Source organism: Lineus longissimus, chromosome 18 (assembly GCF_910592395.1).
Source record: "Lineus longissimus chromosome 18, tnLinLong1.2, whole genome shotgun sequence".
In the NCBI taxonomy this organism is placed as follows: Eukaryota; Metazoa; Nemertea; class Pilidiophora; order Heteronemertea; family Lineidae; genus Lineus; species Lineus longissimus.
This window is the reverse complement of record NC_088325.1, coordinates 11,456,715-11,480,429: the sequence shown is the minus strand read 5'-3', so window position 1 is coordinate 11,480,429 and position 23,715 is coordinate 11,456,715. Positions and strand designations below refer to the sequence as shown.

General features: G+C 40.5%; 2 protein-coding genes and 1 long non-coding RNA gene across 3 annotated transcripts; all 3 read right to left on the bottom strand.

Moving 5' to 3' along the window:
* Positions 1 to 517: 517 nt before the first annotated feature.
* On the bottom strand, positions 518 to 7,152 carry LOC135502227 (uncharacterized). Its single transcript, XM_064794885.1, has 7 exons — positions 7,107 to 7,152; positions 6,392 to 6,682; positions 4,411 to 4,692; positions 3,578 to 3,880; positions 2,997 to 3,044; positions 1,607 to 1,685; positions 518 to 1,061 (listed from the first exon to the last, which is right to left on the bottom strand). Exons 1-7 carry the CDS (start codon positions 7,150 to 7,152, stop codon positions 518 to 520), a joined length of 1,593 nt encoding a protein of 530 aa, XP_064650955.1.
* A 691-nt stretch (positions 7,153 to 7,843) lies between these two features.
* LOC135502026 (uncharacterized) lies at positions 7,844 to 11,451 on the bottom strand. The gene is made up of 3 exons (XR_010449723.1): positions 11,346 to 11,451; positions 9,326 to 9,405; positions 7,844 to 8,121 (listed from the first exon to the last, which is right to left on the bottom strand). It is a non-coding gene; the product is annotated as an uncharacterized LOC135502026 (long non-coding RNA).
* A 1,626-nt stretch (positions 11,452 to 13,077) lies between these two features.
* Positions 13,078 to 23,120, bottom strand: LOC135502226 (hemicentin-1-like). The gene is made up of 9 exons (XM_064794884.1): positions 22,982 to 23,120; positions 22,084 to 22,410; positions 21,328 to 21,597; positions 20,569 to 20,859; positions 18,596 to 18,877; positions 17,762 to 18,064; positions 17,173 to 17,220; positions 16,051 to 16,129; positions 13,078 to 15,507 (listed from the first exon to the last, which is right to left on the bottom strand). The coding sequence occupies exons 1-9, from the start codon at positions 23,118 to 23,120 to the stop codon at positions 14,964 to 14,966; spliced, it is 2,283 nt and encodes a 760-aa protein (XP_064650954.1). The 3' UTR covers positions 13,078 to 14,963.
* Positions 23,121 to 23,715: the final 595 nt, after the last annotated feature.

The following is a 23,715-nucleotide window of genomic DNA, read 5'->3' as shown; positions in this document are numbered from 1 at the left end:
TTATATTGATTCGCCTATATTTTTTCTTTGCTCGTGGCTTTCCTGGTGGCACTTGGCTCTTAAATAGAGTCTTGGCTATTGGCTCTTAGCTCTCAGATTAGGGTGTCCCAAGGTTTCAGCTCCCTAGCGCAGATTTGCGGATGGAATTTTTTTCCATTTGTCACATCATCATCGTGTAAATCAGCATACACTCAATACTGGAAAAATATATTTCAGTTGAATATATTCACTGGATTTTGATAAAACCATTCTAATTTATCCCCTTTTTTTTCGCTGACGAGTGGACGTTCGGCACGCGATGGTTAGAATGGTGAGAATTATGGAGTAAAATGTTCTTGCCAATGATATTATGTTGCTACCAATACAGCAGCCTGGATACACCATTCTTTTAGGTTGGCATATTTTATTGAAACAGCATAAACATTTGTTCCCGCTTTAACTTGCCATGTTATTTGCCTCATGAATCGAGGGGTCTTCCTGAGGTTTCATAACACTGAAAAAAGTCAGAGAAAGAACGTTATACCTTAAATAAAACACGTGGTCTCAATTCTTCTGCACTGAGTTCCGTGAAGTCTAAATAATCATTTTTGGACACTGGTTTTAGATGCTCATAAAGTGACTGTTGACCGTCCTCATCCGGTTGATTCGTCTGGTGAACATGAACATTTATCAGTGCCGAGGCAACCTGAGGCGACGTCACCTGACTCGTACGGCAAGCAGGAACAGAGCTGTAATCTGAGCCCGATGCATTACTCTGCCACTCATTGTCTACGTAGTCATATAAATCGACGTCCAAGATATCTTCTGAGCACGCGGGCTCTTTATCCTCACCAAAACGAACTGAAACGGGCGGCCGTTTAACCATTGGCTTTGCGGGGTATTTATCCGTTGTGCGTTTTGATCGAGAGGATGTGTCATTAAAGAAATCAGGGTCAATGTTGGCGTATGTATGATCAGGGCGTTTCTTGATTGGTGTCAATTCATTTCTTGCAGCATCATCATTACTGTCATTTGCAGGTCGATCAAATTTTTTAGACAATTTCTTTTTCAGTCGACGTTTCCTGTGTAAGCAAAACAAATGACCTTGTAAATAAACAGCATTACTATTACATACGGTAGAATTTCTATTAAAGACACCCTCGGGACTGACAGGTGCTGTCCTTACTAGAGAGGTGTCCTGATCATTAGAGAGATCAAATTGAATTGAAGACACCCAATTTGAGAGCAAAATAAGTGTCCTAAGTAGACAAGGTGACCTTAATAGTGAGATGTCTGCTAAGGTTCTACTCTACATCAGTATCTTGATTATTTCTATTCTGAGTCGATACAATCGATATTATACCTTACGAAATAATCAATGTATAATTGTATCAATTGAATATGAGGCGATATGCATACCACAGGCCTCCTACGATACCAATCAATAATACCTCCACGTACATAAGCGGCCAGTGTGTTAATTGGAATCACCGAATATGGTACGTAAAACCAAATCATATGATATTTTTCGAGAAAAATTGAACAAACAAGTCATCTATTATTCATGGTTTATGAGATGATGTGAAGAGGCCTAGGTAAATAATTAACAACTAATTTTGATGCTTACCATCGAGCAACTGCCAAAAGGACGACTGTTGTCATTAATATGACTGCGCCAATTAGGCCGACACCAAAATATATAGCAACTGTAAAATAAATTATTTTAAGATTTATAAATACAACTAACGATAATGCACTAACTTATGTAAGTAGGCCAAGGCATAGAGTCTGTCACGGCCCTTGATGATGGCAGACAGCAGTCCGATTTCATATAAATTTCGGTTGACTGCAGACCATTTTGGGATGCATCCTAGGTCCAGTGGCAGACAGTGCCAGCGTGCCAGTGCAAGGTATTGAACCAACCTACACAGAACAGCTCTCAGGCAGATTTACTCTCTCCATCTACAGATTAATACTAGAACTGGTAAATGTATCTTTATGTCTACCACCGCCTTAACCGATCTTTCGTATGTGCATGTAGATTTTACCATTGAAGCCATTACGTCTCGAATCAATATTTTCAACGCAAATGTGTTTTTCGTGTGTTTTATCGTATTAACATCCCGACATCGCGTGTTTTTTTCGTATGAATAGCTGGCCAAAGGTAATAGACGGTGCTGCCATCTAAGCCCGGCACCTGAGTTATAAAAGCAGTAGTTCAAGGAGTTCTGGTGGTCTAATGTTAATCACACTGGCCCAACACGTCCTGAATTTCGACTTGGTGCTAAAACGAGATTTTGCCTGCATGGTCATCCGCCGATTTGACTACTGCCTTGTTCAGAATCCTGACCGCACTCTGGCTGACCTGTATAATTCCTAAAACAAGTTTGCACAAAAATGCGCACATTTATTCTTGTTGATTTCAATTATCAATTCCCAATTTTCTTGTCAATTGGTCTAGCACCAGTTGACAATCGTAAGATTTAGCGAGATATCGCACATCATTCTGTAAATTACAGTAAATTTGGCCACGCCGCTTGTATAAATTACACGCTTGTTTCTCAAAATATTTAGCTTGCAACAATAAAAGGTTTTAGAGTATGTGGCATGTTAAATTCTTTCAACAGATCCTTGGTCCTAGTATGTAACCATACTATCAATGATTTGATCTCACATATAGCGCAGTTCAGTTACACCAGAGTCTTTCAATATAATTCATTGAAAGCCTGTCAACAACCGGACACAAAACAACTACTCACCTTTGGTGTTTGCTAATACACCATTGCTTAAGTCACTTGTGTTGGACGCTGTAAAATAAGAGTAAGTTGTGACTAACAAAATCCTCATTAACGAATGAATATCAAAATATTGTTCTTTAAAACTGTGACCTGTGTCTTAGTATGTAACCATACTATCAATGATTTGATCTCACACATAGCACAGTTCAGTTACACAAGAGTCTTTCAATATAATTTATTGAAAGCCTGTCAACAAGCGGACACAATACAACTACTCACCTGTGGTGTTTACTGATACACTATTGCTTAAGTCACTTGTGTTGGACGCTGTAAAATAAGAGTAAGTTGTGACTAACAAAATCCTCATTAACGAATGAATATCAAAATATTGTTCTTTAAAACTGTGACCCCCCCCCCCCCCCCACACACACTGGGAGAGTATCGACCAGAGCGGGGGATGTAATCAGAAAGAATTCTTCAAGGTTAAAACTTCAGCTGATGAGCAATCCATCCCCCTCTAAGGAATCTGGCACCTAGAGGAGGGGGTGTCATTTTCACTCCTCAACATGGAAAACACATCCAAATTCAATGAAATCTGGCAGAAATGTCATGGCAATTCAAGCAGATGCATGTGATACATCTAAGCATATTATCCTGGAAACATACGTAGATGAACAGGAACGGAGCTAAAACATAGACCAAAACCAAGACGAAGACGGGGTTTGGCCAACATTTTTTAGCTCAACCTGATTGATATTAGTCATGGCTATTCTAGCTACTTTAGAGTGAAATTTGCTGGATAAAGGTGTCTACATTGTAGAAATTTAAACCTGCTTTGGGAATCCGTCAGAGGAGCTTACCTGCTTTGATAAGCATGAAGTTGAAAATCTTGGCTTCGAATGCACTCGTTTTAACCGAACAGGAATAGTTGGTATAATCCAAGGATTTGACGTCCTTGATTTTCAACTCGCTGGATGTTGGCCCGGAAGTTATTTCATAATCCGGTGATGTTCTCGATAGGACATTGCCATCCTTGGACCAGGTGTAACCAGTTGTGGTTGGAGTGGGATTTGCGACGATGAACAGTTCAAACATTGCCTCCCTGCCAATTTCGGCCGCCACATCATATTTCATTTTCGCTTCCGGGTCTATCCTTGGAGAGTCTGTGGGAGAAAGAAATGTTGAGCACGGTTAGTTTAAGTTACCTACAAGTAATTAGTGCAGGAGTGTTACAGTGTTGGTGCCTCTATTCATATCATACTGTCTAGATAATGTATAATTGTCTTCGACACGTGTCGCATTGCTGATATGTGACCTGCTCTAACAAAAGTAGGCACTGGTAGCTTATCGAAAAAAGTGACGAAAAAAAGGTGAAAATGAAGAACAAAATCCCTCCATTTTTTTCTTTTATTTTTAGCTTTGGCAAAATTTCTGAAAAAAACACAGGTTTCACGTTTTTGTTGTCGAGCAGATTATGAAACTTCGTTCGGTTTTTTCAATGAAATTTTTGTTGTAGATTTTATTTTCGCAAATCTAGGTTACTGCAAAATCTGCCAAAAATAAGAGATTCACAATTTTTTTGGCGCTTACATATCTATAAATAACCTCGGTTTCGACACAAACCAATATTCACTATTCTAAATTCGGTGAAATCCCTTGTTATACCTTATAAAGGAAGCCAAAACAAACTTACATTGTACACTAAGGTCTGTCGACGACTGTCCCACGCCACCATCGTTCCAAGCCTTACAAGAGTATGTCCCACTCTGATAGTACGGGATACGCGCGAACTGAAATAACTTTCCGGTCTTCGTATCCTGCATGACCTGTTCTTCGGTGGAGCCACTCTTCTTCCAGAGCCACTGGTACCGCGTAACGAACTCGGGATTACCCCCACTGATGATACACTCAAAACGCACAAATTCATGTTCGGTAACAGTCGTCTTGCTGATTTTGACTTGAACGTTATGTGGAACTGCAAATAGATGGAGTCACTGATCAGATATCATCAAATGTAAATTAAGCAATAGGCTCGTTCTGCTTTTAGGCACGAGGTTATAAATGGGGTATTTTATTATTTTCAGATATGGTGAATTTTACTTTACCATCGTTTACCCTTGAAGTCATTTACTAACTCGTGCTCTAATCAGTCGCCCGCAGAGTTTTTCTGACATTCAGGTCATCTATTTACCAGTAGCTTAAAAATCACTACAAACAACAAGGAAAATGAACAGCATTTCAGATTGTTTGTGTCTTGAGCTCATTTACATTTTGCATTGATCAGTGTATCCCATCGGATACTAACAAACTAAAGTTGGAATCAGGAGCGCGACAACACCTTAAATTCAGCATGGCCCCCTGGAGATTTTATGGTGCCAAATCAACCACTTTTAACATTGCTCTCACAACCCCAACCACAACCCTAAATGACATAGCCAACCAAAGATTGAGCATAATTTGCGATGATATCACTGCTGAAAGTGATAAACAGTCGGTATGATTACCAGCAATAATGGTTACTACGAAAACAAAGTCCCCATTTTGTTAATTATACATACATTCCGGGCCCCTTGAAAGATACAGGCCATGTATGTGGTTATCATCAAGTATACTTGTTATTAATGAGTGTTTACATGTAATCATAAATTTGGAGTAAGCCTCAATTTGAAGAAAGCCTCTTCTCATCTGCAAATCGCCACGGAAAAGAAAACACAACGGCAAAAGAATAACTGCCGTGTGACTAAAATGACCCCCCCCCCCCCCCCCCCCCATTCTATGGGATTGCGAGACAAGACCAATATTGATTTTTTAAGCCTTTTAGCAGTTAAATTGTCAATGTTTGACCGCGACGCATCAAATACTGCATGGGGTTGTGCATCTGAAATTGTGATATGATATTCTGGACAGTCGGGCGAGTAAATGGTGAAAAATAAACTGGTAGTTGACCACGGAAAATTTTTGATAATCGACAAATCGGACAGACGTTGATTTTTCCACTCTTTTCAGTCAACTGGCAGAAAAATATCAAAACACGCCCCCTATTGCCGAATTAGCAAAATTCTAAATTATATTTTTCATCGAATAATTTCTTTAAATCTGTAGACTTGCCACACCAAATATCTTTTCAATACCTCTCCAAATATGCACTTGCCAGTTAAAAACATACTCGCGTCTAATTGATAGGTCTGAGACCTCCAACCTATGAATATTCAATGGTGGTCTTGTCTCTTGCCATCTAACTTTTGAACCTCTTTTCGGGGACTTCTTTATAAGTAATCACCCTGACCTTTTTAAACTATTTATTTCGTATCATTTTCATTATTTATGAGTTTTTATACTAACACAAGGTAAAATAAGATAGATACAGTCCAAATCACAATTTTCATACCTAAATCCGCGTTGTAGGCGCGTCATTCACGCGCTACCCAGCGCGTAGGACGAGTTGCAAGAAATCTTTCTGAAAAAGTACTCCCATTTCATTTTCTCGGGGATTCAAAACCCTATTTTTGAACACAAAATGCATTAAGACCATAGAAAATCCAACACTTGAACATCTGAGATGAAGACGCAAAGCCACTGCAACCAACCAAGAAAACGTTATTTAAAAAAAATTAATGCTTGTGAAAAGTTGGCGGCTTACAATATATAAAACAGCCAAAGAGAAATCAACTTACATGATACGCTGTATGTGATGACATTCGACGACAACGAATTGGGAATTCCTGGCCAAGTCGCTTCGCAATAGAACTTCACCTTGTTATCCTGTCGCATCATTTGTCGGCGAAATGTCACAACACTACTGTTTGCCTCAATCAGCGTCTCATTCGTAGTCCCATTCTGGCGTATTAATTTCACCGATGTCACCGTAATGTCGGCAATAGCTTCACATGTGAATGTTTCCGTTTCTTTTTCCTCTTTTGAATTTGACGCCGTGGTTGTCTTGATCTGTAAAGACTCGGATGCAGCTGAAAAAGTGGCAAAATTATGATGACAGAAGCTCCCTCACTGTTTACAAGGCACTGTTTGCAGTGTGCATAATGCACTGTGGCTCATTTTGGTGGCAGCAGTCATGGTAACTGGTTGGGTTGCGCAAGAAATTGAGCAATCATAGTTACATATGAGTGATCACGTTGAGGCGTTTAAGAAAAAAAACTGATGGCTCATTGTCGGTATTCATTGTCTCACACAACACAGCTCGGCAAAACACCTTGGTTATGGAAACATTTTAGCTCCATCCTCGTCATGTTAGGTGAAACAACCATTGTTGCCAGTTCGGTATCAATTCCTCAATGGACTAAATGTACAAAACAACTATACTCACAGTGAACAACAAAATCTTGTTCCGCGCTTTCCTTAGATCCGGCATAATTTTGTGCGACACAGACATACGTCCCAGCATCTGACTTTTTGACAGACGAAAGAAGCAAGGCACCATCAGGTTCAATATTCCTTGTTAAGACATTGTTGCCATTTTTAGTCCACTGGTACCTGATTGGTTGTGTGACGTTTTCATTTTCAGCATTGCAGGTGAATTTTATACTGTCTCCGACCTTCACCGGTGATGGATTTGTAACTGTTGGGGTGAGGGGTGGAACTGAAATTTAAAAACATTAAGTTAACATTATCAATGGATGCACTTCATAATCATTTACCAAAAAGACCACAGCAGAGCTGTCCTATTTGACCGTCCAATCGACCATTTTGAACCAGAGGTCAAGATTCTATGTTTAATATACGCAACAAAACTCTCACCCAGTCAATATCATGCGTGTGTTTTAATTTCGAATTTTGAAAAAATTAGGCGTCATTCATTCAGAGGCGAACATATTTTAAAGTTAGTGTCATCATATCAACGCCAAAACTGCTATTTCACGAGAAGGCGAACTTCAATTGCTTAGAATATTTCCCAGGTAATAGTTGCTACCTCCTTCAGCCACTTCTGAAAACCAGGAAATATTTGTGTGTGTGTTTCAATTTTCAATTTAATTTAATCAATGAAAGTGCAATACCCAGCAGATTTGCTGCCACCACTGAAGTGCTCTATGAATGGATTGATCGACTATTATAAGCAACTTACCTAAAACATTTAATTCCAGCGGTGGTTTGGCCACTTCTCCATCTGCCTCACACCGCCATTCCCCGCTGTCCGAATGTTGAACTTCACTTAATTGAAAATTATAATTCTGCGTATCACACTGAACGTTTTTTGATCTTGATTTATACTTGAATGCGACAACACTACAATTGTGCGTGAAATAAACTGTTTTTCGCGTGTCATCTCTGTCCTTGTACCATGTAACACTCTTGGCGGTCCCAATAACAATGTTACACTCCAGCGTTATCGTTTCGCCGAGGCGTGGACGTGAATTACTGAGGCTATTTTTTACAGTTATTCCAAGAGCACCTGAAAAGAAAATTGAGCAAATCAACATCCACAAGAAACAGATTGAGTGGTACGATACTCTATAACACATAAACATCCATATACCCACTTTGAAGAACTCTAAGACAAAATCTGAGGTTTCAGAATTCAACTTAACGGGAGACAAGTTGATGTTTCCTTCTTGTACTCGAAATTCCTGTTGCTTGTCCTACTCCACTGCTTTGGTACTGACCACTAGGCGATTTTATGATAGAAGTGTGTTTCTTATTAATACAGGCGAACTCTAAGTTGCTATACTTCATATACATGTACTGTAGATGCGATGTTTACAATGCTGGCTGTTTCTTTCAGGGAAGCTGCAGATTCCCCTGGAAATTTTTTTTGGGTATCCACATTTACGTAGCGGGCTAATTCTCAAGGTTTTAATGAAGAGAGATAGACTGCATGACTAACCAGGTAAGTATTGCACCAAGGAGAAGTCCAAGGCCGAGTATGAGGAAGGGTGTTTGACTGCATGGCTTACCAGGTAAGTGTTTCACAAGAAGGAGTCCCAGGCTTGGTAGGAGGAAAGCAAGTCGGCCGCATAACTTACCATGCACATGATGTATAAGAGTTGCACCAACAGGAGTCCAAGGCCGAGTAGGAGGAAGGGTGTTTGACTGCATGACTCACCATGTAAGAGTTCTACCAGGAGGGATCACAGGCTAAGTAGGAGGAAGGAAGGTTGACTGCATGACTTACCATGTAAGAGTTGCACCAGGAGAAGTCCCAGACTGAGTAGGAGGAAGGGAGGCTGACTACATGATTCACCATGTAAGAGTTCCACCAGGAGGGGTCCTAGGCTGAGTATGAGGAAGGAAGGTTGACTTCATGACTTACTTTGTTAGAGTTCCACCAGGAGGGATCCAAGGCTGTGTAGGAGGAAGGACGGTTGACTTCATGACTTACTTTGTAAGAATTCCACCAGGAGGGGTCCCAGGCTGAGTAGGAGAAAGGAAGGTTGACTACATTACTTACTTTGTAAGAGTTTCACCAGGAGGGGTCCCAGGCTGAGTAGGAGGAAGGAAGTTTGACTTCATGACTTCGATTTGTAAGAGTTCCACCAGGAGGGGTCCCAGGCTGAGTAGGAGAAAGGAAGGTTGACTGCATGACTTACTTTGTAAGAGTTCCACCAGGAGAAGTCCCAGGGTGAGTAGGAGGAAGGAGGGTTGACTGCATGACTTACCATGTAAAATTTGCGCCAGGAGGAGTCCCAGGCTGAGTAGGAGGAAGGGAAATCGGTCGCTATACATGTCGATCATGAATCTGCAAAGAACAACGGAAGAAGCATTTTTAAACGACCTTGGTGACAGGCCTAGTTGACCTCACATTATCACACTTCAGATGGCGTTCCTTAAGAATGGGCACGGAAAAAAATCAAAACAATCATGCTATTGACGAAACTGCAGAAATTTGCACAACTCCACTTTAAAAAAGTCAAATCGGCTATAATGATACTCTGGCATCCTATCAAGACCTTTGATTCCAATTGATTATATGTAAAGCAACTAACGATGATTAATTACGCACATGTTTTGAAGAGGACTACATATAACTAGAACATCCGTAAATATATATATTTTAAAATCACAAGTCCGGGAATAATTATTGCAACCATCCTGAGTTATAGTGCGTAGGCTTGCATGAAAATCAAATGTTCTGAATGTACAGAATACGCCCATATATGTGTCCATAACGAGGAAGAAGAATACCTATTATGTGAAGAAAAGAAATAACTGTTCGCCTAGTGGTTCTCTTCCAAAATATATTTTTGTCGTGACTCATGGACCATGCATCACTGATGTAATGTTTAACTGGTAATGACCAAATTATGTAGAAGATAAACGAGGTCAAAAAAACCTTAACGAGCAGAAAGAAAATTATTTGCATTGATATAATCGACCAACGATGAGATGAATAGCAATAAGGCAGGAGACAACGGAAAACCGATAGTTTTTTTCTGCATGTTTGATGAAAGACCAATTAGTATAGCCAAATATAACTGATCAAATGTGTTCCAATGGCATATTTAAGTTTTTTATGTAACCTGATTCTGAGGAAATCAAGGCTTAATGCTCGATTCGCAGGGCTGGAGAAGCCCCCTGATTTCCTCAATGCGGTTCAAAGTGAGAGAAACTGGACGACAATGCTCCGCTAGTGATATGAATGATGGAGTCTCCTCCATACACTCAAGCCGAGTCTCCTTTTTAGAGTTAAGCCAGGTCGCCCTTCATAATCAAGCCAGGTTCCCTTTAAACAGTCAAGTGGAGCCAAGTTTTATTTATACAGTCAAGCCGAGTATCCTTTTTAGAGTTAAGCTGAGTCGCCTTTATAAAGTCAAGGCGGGTCCCATTATACAGTCAACCCAAGTTCCCTTTATACAGTCAAGCCGAGTCTCCTTTATAGAGTCCAGCCGAGTTTCAAAAAAGGTTGTCTTATTCAATTACATTTCACGTATCTGTCTTAAATATTTCTTCCTAAAACGAAGTAATTTTTTATTGTTTGATGCGCATTATTTCCGTAGCGTATGGAAAATTGCTGTGTGATCAAGTTATTCGTGCAGACGATGATTTGAAGTTGGAAATTTTCCTTGGATCGCGAAAGGTCGTTCACTGCAAGTCCAAGTATGAATGCCGACACTATCGCCCAAGATATCACTCTACCCCACATGTCAATGCAAAGCAAAATCAACCGACTGACACAAATGCATTATCGTGGGCGCTCCCCGGGGCGCTCACCACTCTATCGTTGGCGATCGAATAGTTCGTGGGAAGGGTACCACCACAATTCCTTTGAAAGTATAGATTATCTGCCTTAGAGAACTCTTTGGATTTTTGTTCCCTCTTCTATACCTAGACCCCTTACCGACTCTTGATTCAGAGACCTTAAATCCGAAGGATATCGATACGTTGTGTGGTCACATTTCGCTCGAAAATTCAAAATTGGAACTAATAATTCTGGGATTTCAAAAATGCCAAATGTTCATCGGGATTTCCGGATTACGGGATTAAAATCTCAAACCCAAGGATTCTACACATGTCTCACACGAAAACCTATCTCTGGATGGAAAATGATCATCACGTCGCAAAGCCGCCTTGCAGAGTGGATCACCAATCCCTGCCGACTAATTTCGCCGTATGTAGGTCTCGTGGTGGATTACAATCTCAAACACAAGGATTTTACACATGACTCACACGGAAACTCACCCCAGGATGGAAAATGATCATCACATCGCAAGCCGCCTTGCAGAGTGGATCACCAATCCCTGCCGAGTAATTTCGTCGTGCGTAGGTCTCGTGGTAGGACACAAATCATGGTACGTACACCCTACTCCAAAAATAGGAAATATATGATAGGGTCATCAAATATCAGCGACTTTGCAATTGATATCGTGCCAAATGATGACAGAACCTGTCATTGCTTCATTATGGATGCCAGACCATTCAGAGTTGGTGGCGCAGTCTCTAAACTGTCCTTCAAACTTTGGTTGATGCTATGGAAGGACAATGCATTGCATGTCATGACGTACAACGAGGATGAAGGTCTATTTCTTTTTCATGGACCATCAGTTATTATGAACGACGTAGGGTTCCTATGGTTTCATTGGTCTTAATTCTGCTCTGCGAGAAATTCTATTTGTGATAAGAGTGACGTCAAATCGTGCTCCAGGAAGGTTCTGGCCAACGCAAATAAGCACCCGGGGGTGGTTTTAGAGAAAATTAAAAACGGAATGGTATTTGAGATGCTCAAAGACCTCTTAGGTGGCCCAGCTTCTTTTTTTTCCATTTCGCTAAGTTCAACGAGGAGCACATTTCTGTTAGTCGAAAAGCTCAAAAGCCTTTTTTCTGAGTGGGTGCATATATTCTTATCTACACAACTACAGAAACTGCAACGGTGAGTTTTTTAAGGTTGCAGGGCCATATTATTAACAGCGGTTGGGGGAGGGGCAGGCGGTAACTGCCACCCCAGACGTCGCCAAAAACGTGTTTTCATGCAGGTTTGGGCCCATTGGACAAAAAGTTGTTCTGCTGCCCCCCCCCCCCCCCCCCCCAAGTTAAATACGGCTCTGGGTTGCTGTCCATATTAATTCAATCGAAAATATCCAGAACTTCTAGTCCCTCTGGTAGACAGCTTCAGCCAACACAATATATATGCAGTCTAGGCCTGTGTTACCTCGTTATGAACAATGTTCTTTCTTTGGTAATCCGCCGTGAGGAGCCCAAGTTACGTAACATGTTGGGAAGGTATTCTCACCAAAGCTTTTGCTGGACAAAAATGACACCACGATTGGCGCGCTGCTTAACTTTCAAACGTGTCTACTTTAGCTCAAACTCTATAACAAGAGAGAATTTAAGGTGTTTTCTTACCAGAATTAAGCTAAATTTTGAAATTTCGGGAGAAAAGCCCATGCCTCCAATGGCCTCCGACATCTTCGTTGGAATCTTTCTGACAACTCAAAGTGAGGCCAAAAAGAAGGGCCTACAAATTCAGCAAGCAAGGGCCTATAGGAAAGTGTGAAAGTGGGGTATTCAGACACAGTACTGACCACAAAAGGCTGATGATTTTCACTATCGGTGCAAAATCTGTATAATCGGTATTGGTTGCGTCACCAACAACTACTTGGGTATGGGGTTGAGCTGACATTTACCCAAAACCTCCGCTGCCGCTTGTGTTTCGCCCTGTTTTTCAGCTTGACCCTTTCCCTTTACCACCAGTTCGGTATGAATTCTTTAGAGGAAATGGCCAACAACACATGTTGACCATTTAATAGAATCATGGGGAATGACATTATATTTCGCTGAAAACCTTTGCAAGTTGAGTTTATGTACAATTCTCTTTTGAGTGGAGCGTGAATCCATAAAACAAGATAAGGCAGAAACAGAGTGTCGTCACAGAATGTTTATTCATAATAAGCATGCTTATTTGGACACTGGCTAACTCAGATATTGAAAGAAACGCAACTCATGTAATAAAAAGTCGTGCGGAGTGCTAATTATGCTGAAAATAGTACAAGTAAAAACTATAATATTTGTCAAAATTACGGCTTATCAGCACTAAAGAAATTTTCAGCGATAAGAAATCATCAACGATGTTTTCCCTTTGACTGCTGGGGAAGGCGTTGAGAGAAACTTGTTTTGTAATCTTAATCAATCAATTTCTGGTCTGCGGGGATTGCGAGATCTTGCATCCTGCTGTGCTGGCTCTGCCACGATGATATCATCTACATGTACCTAAATCTACAGAGCACATGCAGACAACGATAAAACGAGCCTACATCTATTTCATCACAGAATAAGAGGAAACTAGAAGTGGATCCATGGAGTAGTAAACCCCCGAAGAAGACAACATCATTGTGCCTACCATGGGGATGAGAACAACGCTAATAGCGTATCCAATGTAAGTGTCAGAACTCCACAGGCTTGTTGTAATCTATTGTTTTTAGTTTCTTTCAATCCCGGTGAAATCAACTCGAAGCAACGTGTAACATCACGCAGGCACACATTCTCATTTATGTTCGGATTCTTGCGATATGCAGCATCCGTCCTGATTTGATACCGAAGGCCAGGAGATCATGCTCCACCCCCTGGCCATACACCCACCTGTTCAATAGATAATGCTAATCACCCCAACTCGTCTCCCTTCCAGTATTAGGGACTTTCGGCAAGTTCAAAATTCATGCCCGTATTGCGTATCCGTATCGTTGTTACGCGTGGTGTTTTCAGATCTTGCATATTCCCAATGTGTGATATGCGATAGGGACACTGTTTTACATCTAAATGTTGATATTTTTGAGTGACATGATATCAATTCCCTTTTCTAAATCTGGTCCCCAAGAGAGGGCAAATAAGTTGTTATGGGCCGCCCTGTAACGAGCTTTCGCAGCCAACGCGGACGGGCTAAATTCAGCATCCGGCTGTGAAAGACGCACTGGTTACGTCAGGATGTATCCGAAGATCAGAATAGTTATTTTGCGCATGCTCAAAACGTTTTTGTCCCTCAACTGCACCGAGCCACAGCATAGAATTAAAAACTCTAAGGCGCGCATCTTTGAGTTAAACAATGTAAACATTCAAACTTGTTGCTAATCTTCGTCTCGAAGCTGACATCCCCATCCGGATCCATTGTTGACGGCCCGGATGATAAACACGTGTGATTGTACAGAGTGTATGAAGTGCAGGCACAATGTACACCGTGTTGTACAGGCAACGTAACGATAGCACGATAAAAAATGGTTACAACGTCATCAACGGTTAAAAAAAACGTTATTCATAAGTACCTGCGGGCTTCGTACTCCCAAAAATAATAATTATATTGATTCGCCTATATTTTTTCTTTGCTCGTGGCTTTCCTGGTGGCACTTGGCTCTTAAATAGAGTCTTGGCTCTTGGCTCTTGGCTCTCAGATTAGGGTGTCCCAAGGTTTCAGCTCCCTAGCGCAGATTTGCGGATGGAAATTATTTTCATTTGTCACATCATCATCGTGTAAATCTGCATACACTCAATACTGGAAAAATATATTTCAGTTGAATATATTCACTGGATTTTGATAAAACCATTCTAATTTATCCCCTTTTTTTTCGCTGACGAGTGGATGTTCGGCACGCGATGGTTAGAATGGTGAGAATTATGGAGTAAAATGTTCTTGCCAATGATATTATGTTGCTACCAATACAGCAGCCTGGATACACCATTCTTTTACGTTGGCATATTTTAATGAAACAGCATAAACATTTGTTCCCGCTTTAACTTGCCATGTTATTTGCCTCATGAATCGAGGGGTCTTCCAAAGGTTTCATAACACTAAAAAGAGTCAGAGAAAGAACGTTATACCTTAAATAAAACACGTGGTCTCAATTCTTCTGCACTGAGTCCCGTGAAGTCTAAATAATCATTTTTGGACACTGGTTTTAGATGCTCATAAAGTGACTGTTGACCGTCCTCATCCGGTTGATTCGTCTGGTGAACATGAACATTTATCAGTGCCGAGGCAACCTGAGGCGACGTCACCTGACTCGTACGGCAAGCAGGAACAGAGCTGTAATCTGAGCCCGATGCATTACTCTGCCACTCATTGTCTACGTAGTCATATAAATCGACGTCCAAGATATCTTCTGAGCACGCGGGCTCTTTATCCTCATCAAAACGAACTGAAACGGGCGGCCTTTTAACCATTGGCTGTGCGGGATATTTATCCGGTGTGCGTCTTGATCGAGAGGATGCGTCATTAAAGAAATCAGGGTCAATGTTGGCGTATGTATGATCAGGGCGTTTCTTGACTGGTGTCAATTCATTTCTTGCAGCATCGTCATTACTGTCATTTGCAGGTCGATTAATTGTTTTAGACAATTTCAGTTTCAGTCGACGTTTCCTGTGTGAGCAAAACAAATGACATTGTAAATAAACAGCATTAGTATCTCATACGGTAGAATCTCTATTAAAGACACCCTCGGAAATGACAGGTGCTATCCTTACCAAAGAGGTGTCCTGATCATTAGAGAGATCAAATTAAATTGAAGGCACCCAATTTGGGAGCAAAATAAGTGTCCTAAGTAGACCAGGTGACCTTAATAGTGAGGTGTCTGCTAAGATTCTACTGTACATCAGTATCTTGATTATTTCCATTTTGAGTCGATACAATTATTACACCTTTCGAAATGTCAGTGTATAATTGTATCAATTTAATATGAGACAATATGCATACCACAGGCCTACCATAGTACCAATCAATAATACTACCATGTACGTAACATGTCAGTGTGTATAATGGGAATCCCCGAATATGGTACGTAAAACCATATCGTATGATATTTTGAAGTTGAAAGTTGAACAAACGTGCCATCAATTATTCGTGGTGTATGACATGATGTGAAGAGGCCTAGGTAATTAATTGACAACTAATTTTCATGCTTACCATTGAGCAACTGCCAAAAAGACGACTGTTGTCACTAATATGACTGTGCCAATGAAGCCGACACAAAAATATACAACAACTGGAAAGTAAAATATGTTAAGATTTATAAATACAACTAACAATAAAATGCACGAACTTATGTAAGAGAATGGCACGTTCGGGTTGATGATGGCAGACAGCAGTCCGATTTCATATAAATGTCGGTGGACTGCAGACCATTTTGGGATGGTCGAGTGCCAGCCAGTGCCAGCGTGCCAGTGCAAGTTATTGAACCAACCTACACAAAACAGCTCTCAGGCAGATTTACTCTATCCATCTATACATTACTACTGGAACTGGTAAAGTATCTTTAAGTCTACCACCACCTTAACCGCTCTTTCGTATGTGCATGTGGATTTTACCATTGAAGCCATTATGTCTCCAATCAATATTTTCAACGCAAATGTGTTTTTCGTGTGTTTTATCGTATGAACATCACGAGATCGCGTGTTTTTTTCGTATGAATAGCTGGCCAGGCTAAAGGTAGGCCTAATAGACGGTGCTGCCACCAAAGCCCGGCACCTGGGTCATAAAGGTGTTCTGGGCCTAACGCATCCTGAGTGGCGTCTGAATTGAAGTCCTGAATTGCGACTTGATGCGAAAAACGAGATTTCGCCTGCATGGTCATCCGCCGATTTGACTACTGCCTTGTTCGGCATCCTGACCGCACTCTGGCTAAGCTGCGTAATTCCTAAAACAAGTTTGCGCAAAAGTGCGCACATTTTAATCTTCTTGATTTCAATTATCAAATTCGCAATTTTCGTTGTCAATTGGTCTAGCACCAGTTGACAATCGTAAGATTTAGCGAGATATCGCACATCATTCTGTAAATTACAGTACATTTGGCCACGCCGCCTGTATATATTTCACGCTTGTCTCTCAAAATATTGAGCTTGCAAGAGTAAAGGGTTTTAGAGTCTGTGGCATGTTAAATTCTTTCAACAGATCATTGGTCCTGGTATGTAACCATACTATCAATGATTTGATCTCACATATAGCGCAGTTCAGTTACACTAGAGTCTTTCAATATAATTTATTAAAAGCCTGTCAACAAGCAGACACAAAACAACTACATGTACTCACTTGTGGTTTTTATAGGCACACTATTGCTTAAGTCATTTGTGTTGGACACTGTAAAATAAGAGTAAGTTTTGACTAACAAATTCCTCATTAACCTTTTGACGAATGAATATCACAATAATGTTCTTTGAGAACTGTGATCCCCCCCCCCCCCCCCCCCATCACAGGTAGAGTATCGACTAAAGCGACGTATAATCAGAAAGAATTCTTCAAGGTAAAAACGTCAGCTGCGGGGAAATCCATCCCCCTCTAAAGAAACTGGCACCTAGGGGAGGGGTGTCAATTTCACTACTCAACATTGAAAACACATCAAAATTCAATGAAATCTAGCCGAAATGGCATGGGAATTCAAGCAGATGTATGAGATACATCTGAGCAAATTATCCTGGGAACATACGTACATGAACAGGAATGCGGCTAAAGCATAGACCAAAACCGAGACGGAGACGGGGTTTGGCCAACATTTTTTAGCTCAACCTGATTGATATAAGTAATGGCTATTCTAGCTACTTTAGAGTGAAATTTTGCTGAATAACGGTGTCTACATTGTAGAAATTTAAACCTGCTTTGGGAATCCGTCAGAGGAGCTTACCTGCTTTGATAAGCATGAAGTTGAAAATCGTGGCTTGGAATGCACTCGTTTTAACCGAACAGGAATAGTTGGTATAATCCAAGGATTTGACGTCCTTGATTTTCAACTCGCTGGATGTTGACCAGGAAGTTATTTCATAATCCGGTGATGTTCTCGATATGACATTGCCATCCTTGGACCAGGTGTAATCAGTTTTAGTTGGAGTTGGGTTTGCGACGATGAACAGTTTAAACATTGCCTCCTTGCCAATTTCGCCCGCCACATCATATTTCATTTTCGCTTCCGGGTCTATCCTTGGAGAGTCTGTGGGAGAAAGAAATGTTGAGCACGGTTAGTTTAAGTTACCTACAAGTAATTAGTGCAGGAGTGCTACAGTGTTGGTGCCTCTATTCATATCATACTGTCTAGATGAATGTATAATTGTCTTCAACACTTGTCGCATTGCTGATATGTGACATGCTCTTACAAAAGTAGGCACTGGTAGCTTATCGAAAAAAGTGACGATAAAAAGGTGAAAATGAAGAAAAAAATCCTTCCATTTTTTTCTCTTATTTTTAGCTTTGGCAAAATTTCTGAAAAAACACAAGTTTCACGTTTTTGTTGTCGAGCAGATTATGAAACTTCGTTCGGTTTTTTCAATGAAAGTTTTGTTGCAGAGTTTATTTTCGCAAATCTAGGTTGCTGCAAAATCTGCCAAAAATAAGAGATTCACAATTTTTTTTGGCGCTTACATATCTATAAATCACTTCGGTTTCGACACAAACCAATATTCACTATTTTAAATTCAGTGAAATCCCTTGTCAGACCTTATGAAGAAAGCCAAAACAAACTTACATTGTACACTAAGGTCTGTCGACGACTGTCCCACGCCACCATCGTTCCAAGCCTTACAAGAGTATGTCCCACTCTGATAGTACGGGATACGCGCGAACTGAAATAACTTTCCGGTCTTCGTATCCTGTATGACCTGTTCTTCGGTGGAGCCACTCTTCTTCCAGAGCCACTGGTACCGCGTAACGAACTCGGGATTACCCCCACTGATGATACACTCAAAACGCACAAATTCATGTTCGGTAACAGTCGTCTTGCTGATTTTGACTTGAACGTTATGTGGAACTGCAAATAGATGGAGTTACTGATCAGATATCATCAAATGTAAATTAAGCAAGAGGCTCGTTCTGCTTTTAGGCACGAGGTTATAAATGAGGTATTTTATCATTTTCAGATATGGTGACTTTTACTTTACCATCGTTTACCCTTGAAGTCATACTCGTGCTCTAATCAGTCGCCCGCAGAGTTTTTCTGATATCAAGGTCATCTATTTACTAGTAGCTTAAAAATCACTACAAACAACAAGGAAAATGAACAGCATTTCAGATTGTTTGTGTCTTGAGCTCATTTACATTTTGCATTGATCAGTGTATCCCATCGGATACTAACAAACTAAAGTTGGAATCAGGAGCGCGACAACACCTTAAATTCAGCATGGCCCCCTGGAGATTTTATGGTGCCAAATCAACCACTTTTAACATTGCTCTCATATCTCCAACCACAAACCTAAATGACATAGCCAACCAAAGAACGAGCATAATTTGCGATGATATCACTGCTGAAAGTGATAAACAGTCGGTATGATTACCAGCAATAATGGTTACTACGAAAACAAAGTCCCCATTTTGTTAATTATACATACATTCCGGGCCCCTTGAAAGATACAGGCCATGTATGTGGTTATCATCAAGTATACTTGTTATTAATGAGTGTTTACATGTAATCATAAATTTGGAGTAAGCCTCAATTTGAAGAAAGCCTCTTCTCATCCGCAAATCGCCACGGAAAAGAAAACACAATGGCAAAAGAATAACTGCCGTGTGACTAAAATGACCCCCCCCCCCCCCCCCCCCCCATTCTATGGGATCGCGAGACAAGACCACCATTGATTTTTTAAGCCTTTTAGCAGTTAAATTGTCAATATTTGACCGCGACACATCAAATACTGCGTGAGGTTGTGCATCCGAAATTTTGATATGATATTCTGGACAGTCGGGCAAGTAAATGGTGAAAAGTAAACTGGTAGTTGACCACGGAAATTTTTTGATATTCGACAAATCGGACAGACGTTGATTTTTCCACTCTTTTCAGTCAACCGGCAGAAAAATATCAAAACACGCCCCTTATTGCCGAAATTACAAAATTCTAAATTATATTTTTCATCAAATAATTTCTTTATATCTGTAGACTTGCCACACCAAATATATTTTCCATACCTCTCCAAATATGCACTTGCCAGCTAAAAACATACTCGCGTCTAATTGATAGGTCTCGAACCTCCAACCTATGAATATTCAATGGTGGTCTTGTCTCTTGCCATCTAACTTTTGAACCTCTTTTCGGGGACTTCTTTGTAAGTAATAACCGTGACCTTTTTAACCTATTTATTTCGTATCATTTTCATTATTTATGAGTTTTTATACTAACACAAGGTAAAATAAGATAGATACAGTCCAAATCACAATTTTCATACCTAAATTCGCGTTGTAGGCGCGTCATTGACGCGCTACCCAGCGCGTAGGACGAGTTGCAAGAAATCTTTCTGAAAAAGTACTCCCGTTTCATTTTCTCGGGGATTCAAAACCCTATTTTTGAACACAAAATGCATTAAGACCATAGAAAATCCAATACTTGAACATCTGAGATGAAGACGCAAAGCCACTGCAACCAACCAAGAAAACGTTATTTGAAAAATTAATGCTTGTGAAAAGTTGGCGGCTTACAATATTAAAACAGCCAAAGAGAAATCAACTTACATGATACGTTGTATGTGATGACATTCGACGACAACGAATTGGGAATTCCTGGCCAAGTCGCTTCGCAATAGAACTTCACCTTGTTATCCTGTCGCATCATTTGTCGGCGAAATGTCACAACACTACTGTTTGCCTCAATCAGCGTCTCATTCGTAGTCCCATTCTGGCGTATTAAATTCACCGATGTCAGTGGAATGTCGGCAATAGCTTCACATGTGAATGTTTCTGTTTCTTTTTCCGATTTTGAATTTGACGCTGTGGTTGTCTTGATTTGTAAAAATTCAGATGCAGCTAAAAAAGTGGGAAAATTATGATGACAGAAGCTCCCTCACTGTTGATAAGTGTTATTCAATTGTTCAACTTGAAAAGAAAATCCATTGCCGACATCGTTTACAAGGCACTGTTACCATGTTGTATAATGCACTGTGACTCATTTGGGTGGCAGCAACTATGGTAACTGGTTGGGTTGTGAAAGAAATTGAGCAATCATAGTTACATATCAGTGATCACATTAAGGCGTTTTGAGAAAAGAAACTGATGCCTCATTGTCGGTATTCAATCATTTTTGTCATATGACCCGATAATCGCATGCTAATAAATTATTATTCTGTCACCATGAAAATGATTTCCCCTTGGTAAGCCCTCGGCCCCATGCTCACTCAGCAAATCTAATCGGGTGGGGGGGGGGGGGGTCATCCTAAATAACACCCCCGCACTTTCATAATCGACCAAATGTACAAAACAACTAAATATACTCACAGTGAACAACAAAATCCTGTTCCACACTTGCCTTAGATCCGGCAACATTTCTTACGACACAGACATACGTCCCAGCATCTGTCTTTTTGAGAACCGAAAAAAGCAGGGCACCAGGTTCAACAGTCCCTGGTGAGACAGTGTTGCCATTTTTAGTCCATGTGTACGTGACTGGTTTTGTGACGTTTTCATTTTCAGCATTACAGGTGAAATTTCCAACGTCTCCAACCTTCATCGGTGATGGAATTGTAACTGTCGGGTAGAGGGGTGGAACTGAAATTGAAAAACATTAAGTTAACAGTATCAATGGATGCACTTCATAATCATTTACCAAAAAGACCACATCAGGGCTGTCCTATTTGACTGTCCAATCGACTATTTTGAAGCAGAGGTCAAGATTCTATGTTTAATATATGCAACAAAACCCTCACCCAGGCAATATTATGCGTGTGTTTTAATTTCGAATATTGAAAAAATTAGGCGTCATTCATGCAGAGGCGAAAATATTTTTAAAGTTAGTGTCATCATATCAATGCCAAAACTGCTATTTCAGAAAAAAAGGCGAACTTCAATTGCGAAGAATCTTTCCCAGGTAATAGTTGCTACCTCCTTCAGCCACCATTGAAAACCAGGAAATATTTGTGTGTGTGTTTCAATTTCCAATTTAATTTAATCCATGAAAGTGCAATACCCAGCAGATTTGCTGCCACCACCGAAATGCTCTATGAATGGATTGATCGGCTATTTTAAGCAACTTACCTAAAACATCTAATTGCAGCGGTGTTTTGGCCACTTCTCCATCTGCCTCACACAGCCACTCCCCGCTGTCCGAAATTTGAACATCACTTAATTGAAAATTATAATTATGCGTATCACACTGAACGTTTTTTGATCTTGATTTATACTTGACTGCGACAACACTACAATTTTGCGTCAAATAAACTGTTTTTGGCGGGCCATATTTGTCCTTGTACCATGTAACACTCCTGGCGGTCCCATCAACAATGTTACAATTCAGCGTTGTCGTTTCGCCGAGGATTGGACGTGAATTACTAACGCTATTTTTGACAGATATTCCAAGAACACCTGAAAAGAAAATTGAGCAAATCAACATCCACAAGAAACAGATTGAGTAGTCCAATACTCTATAATACATAAATATCCATATACCCACTTTGAAGAACTCTAAGACAAAATCTGAGGTTTCAGAATTCAACTTAACGGGAGATAAGTTGATGTTTCATTCTTGTACTCGAAATTCCTGTTGCTTGCCCTACACCACTGCTTTGGTACTGACCACTAGGCGATTTTATTATAGAAATGTGTTTGTTGTTACTAACAGGCGGATCCTAAGTTGCAATACTTCATATACATGTACTGTAGATGCGATGTTTACAATGCTGGCTGTTTCCTTCAGGGAAGCTGCAGATTCCCCTGGAAATTTGATTTGGGTGTTCAAATTTACGTAGCGTGCTAAGTCTCAAGGCTTTAAGGAAGAGAGGTCGACTGCATGACTTACTTTGTAAGAGTTCAACCAGGAGGGGTCCCAGGCCAAGTAGGAGGAAGCAAGGCTGACTGCATGACTTACCATGTAAGAGTTCCACAAGGAGGTGTCCCAAGCCGAGTAGGAGGAAGGAGGGTTGACTGCATGACTTACCATGTAAGAGTTGCACCAGGAGGCGTCCCAGGCTGAGTACTAGGAGGAAGGAAAGATGACTGCATGACTTACCATGTAAGAGTTGCACCAGGAGAAACCCTAGACTGAGTAGGAGGAGGGGAAATCGGCCGCTATACATGTCGGTCATGAATCTGCAAAGAACAACGGAAGAAGCATTGTTAGACGACCTTGGTGACAGGCCCAGTTGACATCACATTATCACACTTCAGATGGCGTTCCTTAAGACTGGGCACGGAAACAAATCAAAACAATCATGCTATTGACGTAACTGCAGAAATTTGCACAACTCCACTTTAAAAAGGTCAAATGGGCTATAATGGTACTTTGGCCTCCTATCAAGACCTTTGATTCCAATTGATTATATGATTGTAAAGCAACTAACGATGATTAATTACGCATATGTTTTGAAGAGGACTACATGTAACTAGAACATCCGTAAATATATATTTTTTTTTAATCACAAGTCCGGGATTAATTATTGCAATCATCCTGACTTATAGTGCGTAGGCCTGCATGAAAATCAAATGTTCCGAATGTACAGAATACGCCCATATATGTGTCCATAACGAGGGAGAAGAATACCTATTATGTGAAGAAAAGAAATAACTGTTCGTCCAGTGGTTCTCTTCCATAATATTTGGGCCGTGACTCATGAACCATGCATCACTGATGTAATGTATAACTGGTAATGACCAAATTATGTAGAAGATAAA